General features: G+C 46.8%; 1 protein-coding gene across 1 annotated transcript in view; it reads left to right on the top strand.

The window, feature by feature from the left end:
• LOC147113057 (speedy protein A-like) overlaps positions 1-12431 on the top strand; it is a 37115-nt gene extending 24684 nt beyond the window's left edge. The window contains exons 5-6 of the mRNA XM_085997921.1: positions 7154-7439; positions 11379-12431. Of these exons, the coding sequence (XP_085854047.1) occupies positions 7154-7439; positions 11379-11467 (375 nt within the window). The 3' untranslated portion in view covers positions 11468-12431. The remainder of the gene's footprint in view (positions 1-7153; positions 7440-11378) is intronic.
• Positions 12432-12445: the final 14 nt, after the last annotated feature.

Here is a 12445-nt window from a genome sequence, read left to right as displayed (position 1 = left end):
CCCTGATTATTGTTTCTAAAAGCTTCCCCACTACCGAGGTTAAACTGACTGGCCTGTAGTTGCTGGGTTTATCCTTACACCCTTTCTTGAACAAGGGTCTAACATTTGCAATTCTCATGTCCTCTGGCACCACCCACATATCTAAGGAGGATTCGAAAATTATGGCCAGTACCTCCGTGATTTCCTCCTTAACCTCCCTCAGCATTCTAGGATGCATCCTATCCGGTCCTGGTGACTTATCAACTTGTAAGTACAGACAGCCTTTCTAGTACCTCCTCTTTATCAATTTTTATCTCATCCAGTATCTCCACTATCTTCTCTTTCACTATGACTTTGGCAGCATCTTCTTCCTTGGTGAAGACAGATGCAAAGTATTCATTTAGTACCTCAGCCATGCCCTTTGCCTCCATGCGTAGGTCTCCTTTTTGGTCCCTAATTGGCCGCACCCCTCCTCTTAATACCCATTTATTATTTATATGCCTATAGAAGACTTTTGAATTCCCTTTTATGTTAGCTGTCAATCTATTCTCCTATTCTCATACTCTCTCTTTGCCCCTCTTATTTTCTTTTTCACTTCCCCTCTGAACTTTCTATATTCAGCCTGATTCTCACTTGTATTCTCAACGTGTTCTTTTTCTGCTTCCTCTTACTCTGTATCTCTTTCGTCATCCAGATTGCCTGCCAATCTTTGATTCCAATTTACCCAGGCCAGATCCGTTCTCAACCCACTGAAATTTGCCCTCCTCCAATTAATTATTTTTACTCTAGATTGCTCCCAGTCCTTTTCCATAGCTAACCTAAACCTTATGATACTATGATCACTGTTCTCTAAATGTTCTCCTACTGACACTTGTTCCACTTGACCTGCCTCATTCCCCAGAACCAGATCCAGTAATGCCTCCTTCCTCGTTGGGCCGGAAACGTACTGATCAAGAAAGTTCTCCTGAACGCAATTCAGAAATTCTTCCCCCTCTCTACCCTTTACACTATTACTATCCCAGTCTATATTAGGATAATTGAAGTCCCCCATTATTACTACTCTATAGTTCTTGCACCTCTCTGTAATTTCCCTGCAAATTTGCTCCATTATAGCTTTCCCACTAGTTGGTGGCCTATAGAATACACCTAGTAGTGTAATGGCACCTCTATTATTTCTCAACTCTAACCAAATAGATTCTGTCTTTGACCCCTCCAGGACATCTTCTCTCTCCGGCACTGTAACATTCTCCTTAACCAATACTGCCACCCTACCTCCTTTCTTTCCTTCCCTATCTTTCCTGAACACCTTATTTCCAGGAATATTTAAAACCCCATCCTGCCCTTTTTTGAGCCAGGTCGCCGTTATCACCACAACGTCATATTCCCATGTGGCTATTTGAGTCTGCAGCTCACTAACCTTATTTACCACGCTTCGTGCATTCACACACATGCACTGTAAACTTGTCTTAGACCTTCTTGTATTGTCTCTTAGTCTGACTCCAGCTAATACCTCACTATTTCTTACTCTAGTGTTATGTGTCTCCCCCCATCCTTTGTGCACTTTGTTTCTCCTTTCTAATGCTACATCCTGGTGCCCATCCCCCTGTCAAATTAGTTTAATCCCTCCCCAACAGCACTAGCAAACTCCCCCGCAAGGACATTGGTCCCGGCTCTGTTGAGGTGCAACCTGTCCGGCCTGTACATGTCCCACCTCCCCCAGAACTGGTCCCAATGTCCCAGGAATCTGAAGCCCTCCCTCCTGCACCATCTCTCCAGCCACGCATTTATCTGCTCTATCCTCCTATTTCTGTACTCACTAGCTCGTGGCACATCCAGAGATTACTACCTTTGAGGTCCTGCTTTTTAATCTCTTTCCTAGCTCCCTAAAATCTGCCTGCAGGACCTCATCCCTTTTTCTACCTATGTCGTTGGTACTGATATGGACCACGACCTCTGTCTGTTCACCCTCCCCCCTCAGAATGTTCTGCAGCCGCTCAGTGACATCCTTAACCCTGGCACCAGGGAGGCAACATACCATCCTGGAATCATGTCTGCGGCCGCTATTGAATCCCCTACCACTATTGCCTTCCTGATCTTCCTCCTCCCCCTCTGTATAGCTGAGCCACCCATGGTGCCATGGACTTGGCTCTGGCTGTACTCCCCAGAGGAACCACTGCCCTCACTAGTACTGGTTGGAGAGCGAGATGCACTCAGGAGACTCCTGCACTACCTGCCCGGTCCTCCTTGTCTGTCTGACAGTCACTCATTCCCTCTCTGCCTGCACACTCTTACGCTGCGGGGTGACCACCTCCTGAAATGTCCTATCCGCGTAGCTCTCAGCCTCACGGATGCACCGCAGTGACGCCAGCTACTGTTCAAGCTCTGAAACCCGGAGTTCGAGCTCCTCCAGCCGATGACACTTCAGCAATAAGGCAATATGTACAGATGAGTAAGAGTGTGTCTCCAGGTGTACAAGAAATTCTTAAAAGGACAGTGTCCCTAGGTGATTTAAGGATTACACTGTTTATATGTAGTGATTTCATCAGGAGAATGGGAAGGTTGCAGTGACAGTGAGTAATCTGCCATTACCAACAGCCTTATTCACTAATACAAAAGCAAAATACTACCAATGCTGGAAATCTGAAGTAAAAACAGAAAATGCTGGAAATACTTAGCAGATCAGGCAGCACCTGTGGGATGAGAGACAGAGGCCGGAATATTCTGGCGTCCATGCGGGCGGGATTGGAGGCGGATTGGGAGTGAAAGTTGAAATAACTTAGAGCAGGTCGGGAACCCGCTGTTATCCTGCCTCCACACGCCTTTCCCTCAGGCGCGTTTGCCAGCGCAGCAGCGACCCAAATGGCAGAGGTGGCTGAGCTAATTAAGATGATTATTAGGTACTTGTCAGACGCTTAAGCGCCTTTTTAACCCTACCTTTCCAATTTCACTGGATGACCACGGGAATCATGCAGCTTGGGAACCATGTCTGTGAACCTGAGGTGGAAGTGCAGTGGCCATTGATCCAGCTCATTAGTGCACTGCATGGAAAGCTCAATCAGTACTCCCACCTGACACCTGATCACTTTCATAAGGCAGATGCTGTTGCTGAGTGTATTGTCAGCACAGATTTAACTTTGCAGAGGTTGCAACTGTTTTCAGCAAAGTCAGGATCCACTGTCACCTCATTGGTAGAACCTATCACACCATTGACAGATTGCTTCTGTCATCTCTACTTGACCTGTCATCTATTACATAAGCATGGGTGCCGTTTATACTGTCTCTCCTTGGTCCTCAGAATCGGACCACGATGAGCCCCAACACCAGCAGCACCAACAACAACACCACCAACCTTCTCCTCAAACACCTGATGCTGCACAGGACAGAGGGCATCAGCACAGGGCTGCACTGCGCCAGAGACGATAACCCCAACACAGGGTATACAGGCAGAGGATGAGCTTCCTCAGCATGACTGAGCAGCAGTGCCAAAGGAGGCTCAGGCTGTCGTACCAGGTCGCCATAGACATTTACAGATTGCTGGAGCAAGACCTGCAGCCAGATCAAGAGGAGCAGGTGGACACGCCTTGCCAGTGGCTGTCAAAGTCACCAGCACCTTCAACTTCTTCACCTCAGGCTCCTTCCAGGGATCTGCAGCAGACATTTGCGGGATCTCGCAGTCGGCCTCCCACAGATGCATCACACAGGTCACCTATGCCCCTATATCAACTTTGCCACTGATGAAGCCAATGTTACTGAGCAGGCGCTCAGCTTTGCCGCTCTGGCTGGCTTCCCACGGGTGCAGGGCATCATCAACTGCACACATGTGGCCATCAGGGCACCCCATCATCACCCAGGAGTCCTTGTCAACTGCAAGGGCTTCCACTCTCTCAGTGTTCAGCTCATCTGCAACCATAGGAAGATCATTATGCATGTGTGCACCAAATTCCCTGGCAGCTGCCTTGACTCTTTCGTCCTGTGCCAGTCCACAGTCCCTCAGCTCTTTGCTCCTCCAAATGGACTTTCCGGCTGGCTGCTTGGAGACAAGGGCTATCCACTGAAGACGTGGCTCATGACACCCTTGAGGAGGCCAGGTACTGAGGCCGAGGAGATATAATGAAAGCCACATTTCCACTGGATGTGTCTTAGAGCAGACAGTAGGCGTGCTGAACATGCGCTTCAGATGCCTTGACAGATCTGGAGGAGCCCTTCCGTACATACCAGCCAGTGTCTCCAGAATCGTCGTGGTCTGCTGCGCCCTGCACAACATAGCACAGCAGTGAGGATTAGCACTGCATGAGGAGCAAGGCTGAGCGCACAGCCTCTTCAGAGGAGGAGCAGCAACTGGAAGACGAGGAGGAGCAGGAGGAACCTGCGGTCCAGATCCCACCAGCACCCGAGCACATTGCTGCCCGGGAGGCCAGGGATGGCCTCATCATAGCCAGATTTACTTAACTTAAGGCATTACACCCATATGGCTGCCATATGCTGCACCCGGCTCCCAACACCCCACATCAACACCATAAAGCATCCCTGCAATGACCAGGCCATTCCTGTCACACTGACGACCATTGCTGGAGGTAACGTTATGTCTCACCATTCACTCCAACTCACTAAGCCACTTCCAAAGTTGCAGACAGAATTGGCCATGACCGGAAAGTGGTGAAAATAATCATTTTTATCTGTGACATCAGATTAACGGAAATTTCACACAAACAGTTATTACAACACCCTTGTCTTTCCTCTTTTACTTACGCGTGCTTCTACGAGGTGCTACCCCTGTGGCTTCAGCAGATGTAGAGGCAGCCTGCTCACTTCCCTGCTGCAACTGCATAGACACTTTTGGTGGACGTCCTCTGGGTCTTGGAGTCTGTGATGACCCCGCCAAAGTCTGCTCCTCCTGCAACTGTGCAGGGGCAGACTTGGCCATCGTGATCCCAGGAGGAATGTGGGGCTGTGACTGAGGGGGAGGCAATGGAGGAGAAGTGTGAGCGCTTTGAAAGGAGCCCCCACTTCCATGTCCCCTCTCACCGTCATCCCTCTCATGGGCCACCTGCACTTCCCTGCTAGCAAGGAGGTGGAGAGCACCTTGCTGCACAGCAGCGGGGCCATGAGGACTGAAGTCTACGTTTACATCCCTCCTAGAGAGGAGGGCTGCGAGCGTCTGCCATCTATTCTCCATAGATAGCCATCTATTCTCCATAGATACCATGTGCTCCTGTGAGTGGCGAATTAGCTGCTCCATGCAGGAGGCCATCTTTTCCATGGAAGAGCATACAGTCGCAATCGCCTGCGACACAATGGTGCTCATGTTGGAGATTGACTCCTCCATTCTCTGCACATTTGCAGGCATCGCGGTTGCAAAACCTGTCAGAGCCCCCCTGCCCTTCTTGCTGCACCTCCAGGATCACCCTCTTTCTGGATGGCCCCTGAGGCTCAGCATCTGCATGCAGCTGAGCAGAGCTGGGAGTGACCCTGCACCCTCCGGTGAGGAGTCTCCACTGCTGTCCCTGTCTCCACCATCTCCTCCTCTTGCCCACTTGTGACTTGTGACACACCAGGTGACAACACTACTCTATCTCGCGTGGGACCCACCGAGGTGTATGTATCTGCGCTGGTGCTGGATGTGCTTATGCCTGCTGATGGTGCACCCTCAGAGGCTGGAGGCTCCTCTGAGGATTCATCTTCCTCTTCCTCCTAGACAGTGGGGGGCCTCTTCATGAACCTGTGGAGAGTAAAGAGATGATTTAGAAATGTCATATCAAGAATGGGTAACGATACCATTATGCACATGATGAATATTCACTGGCTGATGACATCAGTCTCCATATGAGTGACTGCTGTATGCCATGTGGTTGTATGAGATGTAATTCTATTACCATGTTGCTGAGATGTCCCCCTCTCTCTGTCTCCCACCTCTAGCTGCTCTGCAACTCCTGAGACTTCCAGGGCGACCACCTCTGCTGCAGTTGAGGTGGCCATAGATGGAGGGCCACCTCCGGTTCTCCCTCTTATTGTGGGCTCTCTTCTCCTGCAAGGAGGGATAGAAGAGAAGTTTGAGTGAGAGTGATGGAATGAGTGTAAGGAATGGATGTGTAACATCTTTAGAGGGTGCCTATGATGAAGTGGGGTGCCAATGTCTAATGGCCTCCTTGTGTGTTTTTAGTTGGTATGATTGCATTAGGATGAGGGTGAGTGTGAGGGGTGGTTAGTCAGATGGGAATGTGATAATGTAGATAGAGAGGGATGGGTGGACGTGCAAGGTATGTGGGTGTGAGTAATGATGTGCAGGAGCAGGGTTGGGAAGGCAGAGTGATGGGGATGTGATGAGAGGCACAGCAGGATGAAGTTGAGTGTGGATTTGCACTCACCTTTTCTGATCTAATGAGATAACTGAAGCGTTTCCAGCACTGCACCCTGACAACATTTCTGCTGTTGACCTACTCTGCAATCTCCAACCGGGCTCCTTTGGTCTGCTGGGGAGGTCTCTTCCACCTATCCGAAGGGAATAGGACTTCCTCTCACTCCCTCCGCAAGCATATGGAGGGAGTCATCTGAGAACCTGGGTGCAGCCCTCTGCCTCTGTGCAGTCATGTTTCCAAGTGTTTAGTGCACTCCAATGCTGCAGTACAGAGCCTGCACAATCCTAGATGAACTTTCAAATGCAATGTGGCCATGGCTCCTTTCACTATCCCAGCTGGAAACGTGTCACCGATGACATCATCAGATCCGCACCATTTAATAGGGCTGGGTAACGCGCAGGGCTGCCTTAATAGGCGCCATTAAGGGAAAATCGATCACAGGAGTGGAATGATATGAGGAACGGGTTCACGACCCGCCATGGCGACTGCTCGCACCCGACCCACCCAGGTACAGAAAATTCCAGCCAGAGTTAACGTTTCAGGCGGATAACGAAAGGTCATCAACATGAAACGTAAACTCGGTTTCTCTCCCCATAGATACTGCCTGACCTGCTGAGTATTTCCAACATTTTCTGTTTTTATATGCCTTATTCACTGCTTTACCTCACTAGGTACCACAATCAGGAACAAATCTGTAATATGTGTATTGCACAAGAACACACAGTTGGGGGAGAAATTTTAAATATGGTGCAGCTCACTGATTTCTGGACCACAATCATGTCTGTAAAGCTGTATGTAAAACAATTTTGTTTTGATAGGTTATGGCAATTGCTCCATCTCATTATATCTGGCAAAGAGGAAGGCCACTGCATCACAGCGGTGCCATCAGAAGATATACACGAAATGAAGTCAAAATACCTCGAGGTCCATGTGATACACCAGCTCATTGTTCGCTCTGTGGCCAGAAAGAAGGTTTCCTCAGCATGCATATATCTTCTTCCTCCTCTTGTGAAAGTCTGATAATAACTAAGAAAGACTTGTATCGGGATAATCCTGAGCAGCACTCAGATGACATGGAGCCTAATTCCTGCTATTCCTCAGCTGGTAAGTAGCCTCCTCCAACAACAACTTGCATTTATCTAGCACCTTTAATGTAGTAAAAAGTCCCAAAGCACTTTAGAGAAGCGTTATCAAACAAAATTTGACACCGAGCCACAAAAGGAGATATTAGCACAGGTGACCTAAAGCTTGATCAAAGAGGCAGGTTTTGAGGAGCATCTTAAAGGAGGAGAGGCAGAGGGGTTTAGGGAGGGAATTTCAGAGCTTAGGGCCTAGTCAGCTGAAGGCACGGCTGCCAATGGTGGAGCAATGAAAATCTGGGATGCGCATGAGGCCAGAATTGGAGGAGCGCAGAGATCTCAGAGGGTTGAAGGGCTGGAGCAGGTTTCAGAGATAGGGAGGGGCGAGGCCATGGAGGGGTTTGAAAGCAAGGATGAGAATTTTAAAATCGAGGCGTTGCCTGACTGAGCCAGCAAGCACTGGGTTGATGGGTGAACGAGGTTCGGTGTGAGTTAGGGTACGGGCAGCAGAGGTTTGGAGGAGCTCAGGTTTACAGAGGGTGCAAGGTGGGAAGCCAGCCAGGAGTGCATTGGAATAGTCGAATCTAGAGGCAGCAAAGGCATGGATGAGGGTTTCAGCCACAGATGGGCTGAGGCAGAGCTGCCTATTCTAATCTTATTTCCCTACTGTATACTTTAATATATTCCCTCCAAGTACTTCTCTAGTTCTCTCTTAAATGCAATGATTGATTCAATTTTGAAAACAGCTTGATGTAATGCACTCCAGTAGTCCTTGGAATGAAAAAACTATTCTACTTTCCCCCATATGCTTCTAGTACTAATCTAAGTCCATGCCTCCTTGTCACCAATTCATTAACTAGTGGAAATAATCTTTTATTATTTACCCTCTCAAACTCTTCTAAAACTTTGAACACTTCTATTAGATCCTCCTTTGACCTTTGCTCTGGTGAATACAGTCCAAAATTTTGGAAGACTCTCACCATAATTATATCCCTGGTAATGTACTAGCAATTCAACAAATAGAGTTTCCCCTGGCTCCAATATCCCAAATCTGCACACAATGCTCCACCTAGACTAACCAATGTCCTGTACAGATTCATCATCACCTCCTTGCTTTTGTATTCAATGCAGCTGTGACGCAAATGGAACATTTCTGTCTATAGTTTACGGATTTCCTCTCTTTGCTGCATATTTAAGTGTAAAAATCGGTACCACCTCAGAAGGGCTTCTTCAACTGAATGCTGGGAGTATGGCTTCTATCCTTTTGGCTCTGCACAAAGTGCATTAGAAAGCCCAAAAGACAATACAGTTGATTATCAACAAATGTATGCATCTGAGTAAACCATCAGCGAGCTCATCAATGTGCTAGAAACAATTATACATGTATCGCCAAGCTATGAAAATGACATTATAATGTAATCAGGGTAGCCCTAATTCAGACAGCACTTGCCAAACACCACAGGTGGCCATCGACATACTTTTATGTATGTGTTATGGAATTTACTGTCTTTTTTCAGCAGATTGACTTCTCACGGGAGAGACTGCATTTCAAAAAGGTTACTGAATTCACTACTTTTCACATACTAATACTTACATTTTTGATGTAGGTGCAATGGGCACGGAGGCTACATGCAAATCTGTAGCTAGAACCCATACATACTTGCGAGAAGGACTGTAATCAGTCGGACTGGGCAGCTACTGCCTCTTGAGAAGCATTTGCTCACCTTTTTTAGAAAGATCTGTGAAGAAAGCTAATTGAAGGAACTTAACTGACAAGTTTGTCTCTTTGACCTTTCATGATTTGGTTCATAGCTGCTGTGGTATTTGGATTGACTTCAATACTTGCTGTTACTGCTTACTTTTGTTTGTGATTCTAATTGAATAAACTTCTTTGGTAGTTTAGATTAACAAGTAGAAGCAAACACCAGTATTGAAAATGTCTACAAAAGCTCATAAGGACTGTAGCAAAGAGCTAGAATTACCCTGATTGCCCGAGAAGGAAATGAACATTTATATCAAAGGTGCTGAAACTGGAGGCTGCAGAGAAGCAGCTCAAACACAAGGAGAAAGAAGAAATCTGAAAACACAAGGAGGAAAGAAAAGCATTGGTGCAGGTTCAAGGCTAAAGAAAAGGAGCGTCAGCTACAGGGTGTAATTTGACACCAGTACATTTAGTTTACAGTGGGGGATTCGCTGCATTCATGTTTTTGGGGGACAGTATATCTACCTCTGGCCAGAGTATGGATTGAATATCCTAAGTGCTCAGGCGTAAAAGAAGTCGGAGTTTCTATATCTGTGTCATTGAGAGGTTTTATTAGGGAATGACTTGCACAATGAGGAAGTTGTGGTCAAATTAACTAAAGGAGAAGGAAGCTATGGCTGGAAAAGGGATCCCATCCTGTGCTAAATCAGTGCAGTCAGCCGAATTATTGATACAACTGAGTGGCTTACTCGGCCACTTTAGAGGGCAGTCAAGAGTGAACCACGTTGGGACTGGTGTCACACACAGGCCAGACCAGGTAAGTACAGCAGACTCCTTCCCTAAACGCCATTAGTGAACCAGTTGTTTTTTTTTACGACAATCCAGCGGCTTCATGGCCGTATATTACTGGAAGTAAAAATCTGGTTTTTACTTCCAGATTTTTAACAATGAATTCAAATTCTCAAACTGACATGGTGGGATTTGTACTCATGTTCTCTGGATTATTAGTCCAAGCCTCTAGATTACTAACATAACGACTACGCTAGAGTACAAATATGTTGTTTAAATTTGTGCTATAAAAATTGTGCATGAGTGGACAATAAAGATGGCTGGATGACAAAAGGCATGATCATTTGATGGCATTAATGGTCGTCAATCATGTGTTTCTCACCTGGAGATGGCCTAGTTTTATCAGGTCAATTGCTGGTCTTGCTTAATGATTGGCTAAGTCAATGTTAGGCCCCATCCGCCACGTCATAAAAATTTATATGAACTTGTTTCTGTCCATTATTCTTATCAATAAAGTGAATTCTGTTAGGTAATTATGTGGGTTTCAAACTACCTACCAGCACAGTAAAGGTATATGGGCCAGAAATTCAGTGGGCTTTGCGCCCAGTTACCGCCCAAAGAGGGCTTCTGCGCAAGTGTAAGAGGGTGCGCTGATATTCAGCGCTGCGGTAATGGCGGCGGTAGCCGGTAGCGCTGCGCCGACACCGATGACGTCATCGGTGTACGCAGTGCCCCGGTTCCGCCCCGCTTCCGGCCCAAACCCCGTATTTAGTTGCGGCCGCCTCTTCTGCAGCGGCCGCAAACAGCGATTGAAAAACGGGGCCGTACTGCTGCGCTACTGGGGCGCTTTAAGGTGGAGGTGTGGCCGGCCGCTTTTTCGGTGGCCGCCTGCCCGCACCTCCTTCCCCGGCCTCCTCCAACCGCCCCCCCCCCCGTGGCATTGCCGGCTGCTTTCCGCGAGCCCGGCACTTCTGCTTGGTGCCGGGCTCATTTGCCGGCACAATCCAGCGGCGATCTCGCTGTTGCAGGCACCTCCCCCTTAAGAGGAGGAGGCCTGCAGTACCGCAGCCTGCCGCTCCGCAGCGGGTGGCGCAGCAAGGCCTACAGCGTAGAAATTCAGTTTCAGCGCCCCAAGCGGGGGCGGGCACACCCTGGAATAGCGCCCGGTTCCGACTTGGGGCGCAAAAGCCGAATATCTGACGGGCGCACCTGGCTCCGCGCGCAACGCTAACTTTTGGGCGTTAGCCTGCTGGCGGGCCTTAACTGAATTTCTAGGCCTATATCTTTTACACAATTGTATTGCACAGTACTATTTTGGTGATCATCTCTATTTGTTTCCGAGTCACCTTGCCCATAACAATACCTAAGTTTGTGTGTGAAGTCAGGTTCACACCTCATTCTTTGCTTTTATATGATATTTGACCAGTTACATTTTCAACTTTTTCTCCCTTCTATCATTCTGTTTTCTTTTAGACTATCAAACCGTACAAAACGGGGGAAGAAAATTCAACCTTGCTGTAAAGGACAGATCCATGGACTGGTTTACTGGAAATGAGGAGTGAGGATACCTTGCAAATAACTGGATTCATGCAACCAGAAATGTACTGCAAGCAAGAGAGAACAAAATCCTACATTTGGTAAAATAATCAAGTTCCTTCTACTGCAAGTATGGTAGAAATGTAAAACAGAGGATAACGGACACTTCCCTGTTAATTACAAGGCAGCAACTGAGGGATTCAGATGACAATATAAACCATGAAAGTGAAGGTCAGACACTTTATATTTGTTGTCTGAATCCAGTTCGAATTATTGCCTTTAATTCACCAAGCAATGCTATTTAGAACGCACACACATGTTCAAGGTAGTGACTTTAAAAAAAAAATTCTTGGTTGCCATTTCAATGTGCCAGCTGGCGTGGAACTGGAAAACATACTGAATTTATGATTTGTATTACTAGCACATTTTTGACATTAGTTACTAGAAAACTCACTACCTTGTACATGTAATTATATCAGACATATACATATGGTCAGTAATTAACTGAAGACCATTTCTCAATGAGCCTGCAGTGATTTACGCCACTGATATTGATCTTCCAGTGTGAACATTAAGAAAAGTAAAGGTATTAATAAAGTGTTGCTGGTATAAATGAAGACTCAACCCTGGACAGTATCCCTACAGAAAATTAAATAGGTTGTTTAGAGGAGTTTTCATGACTGTACAGTCATTACCACTGTAGATAAGTGGTCAGAATATTCTGGTGGTGCATAGTGACCATTAGATTGAAACATGTAGATTTAGGTCTCATACACTTCTGATCTTGACTAGCATTTTTCTATCTCTGTCTTTTGTTGGATAGTTGCTATTTCAAAGTCCTTCACCACCTGTCTACTGACAAACGTAGTTCTTTATGGACATGAAACTATTTTGCTCGCCTTTTATGTTCAAATGATTCTTTGTATATTGCTTTTGTGTTTGTTATCTTTTATCCTGCCTCACTGTAAATATTTAAAATAAATGTAAAAGTGTAAACGAGAAAA

Source organism: Somniosus microcephalus, chromosome 9 (assembly GCF_052327205.1).
Source record: "Somniosus microcephalus isolate GS21.2 chromosome 9, FLI_Smic_1.0, whole genome shotgun sequence".
NCBI lineage: Eukaryota > Metazoa > Chordata > Chondrichthyes > Squaliformes > Somniosidae > Somniosus > Somniosus microcephalus.
This window is presented reverse-complemented; position numbering and strand designations above follow the sequence as displayed.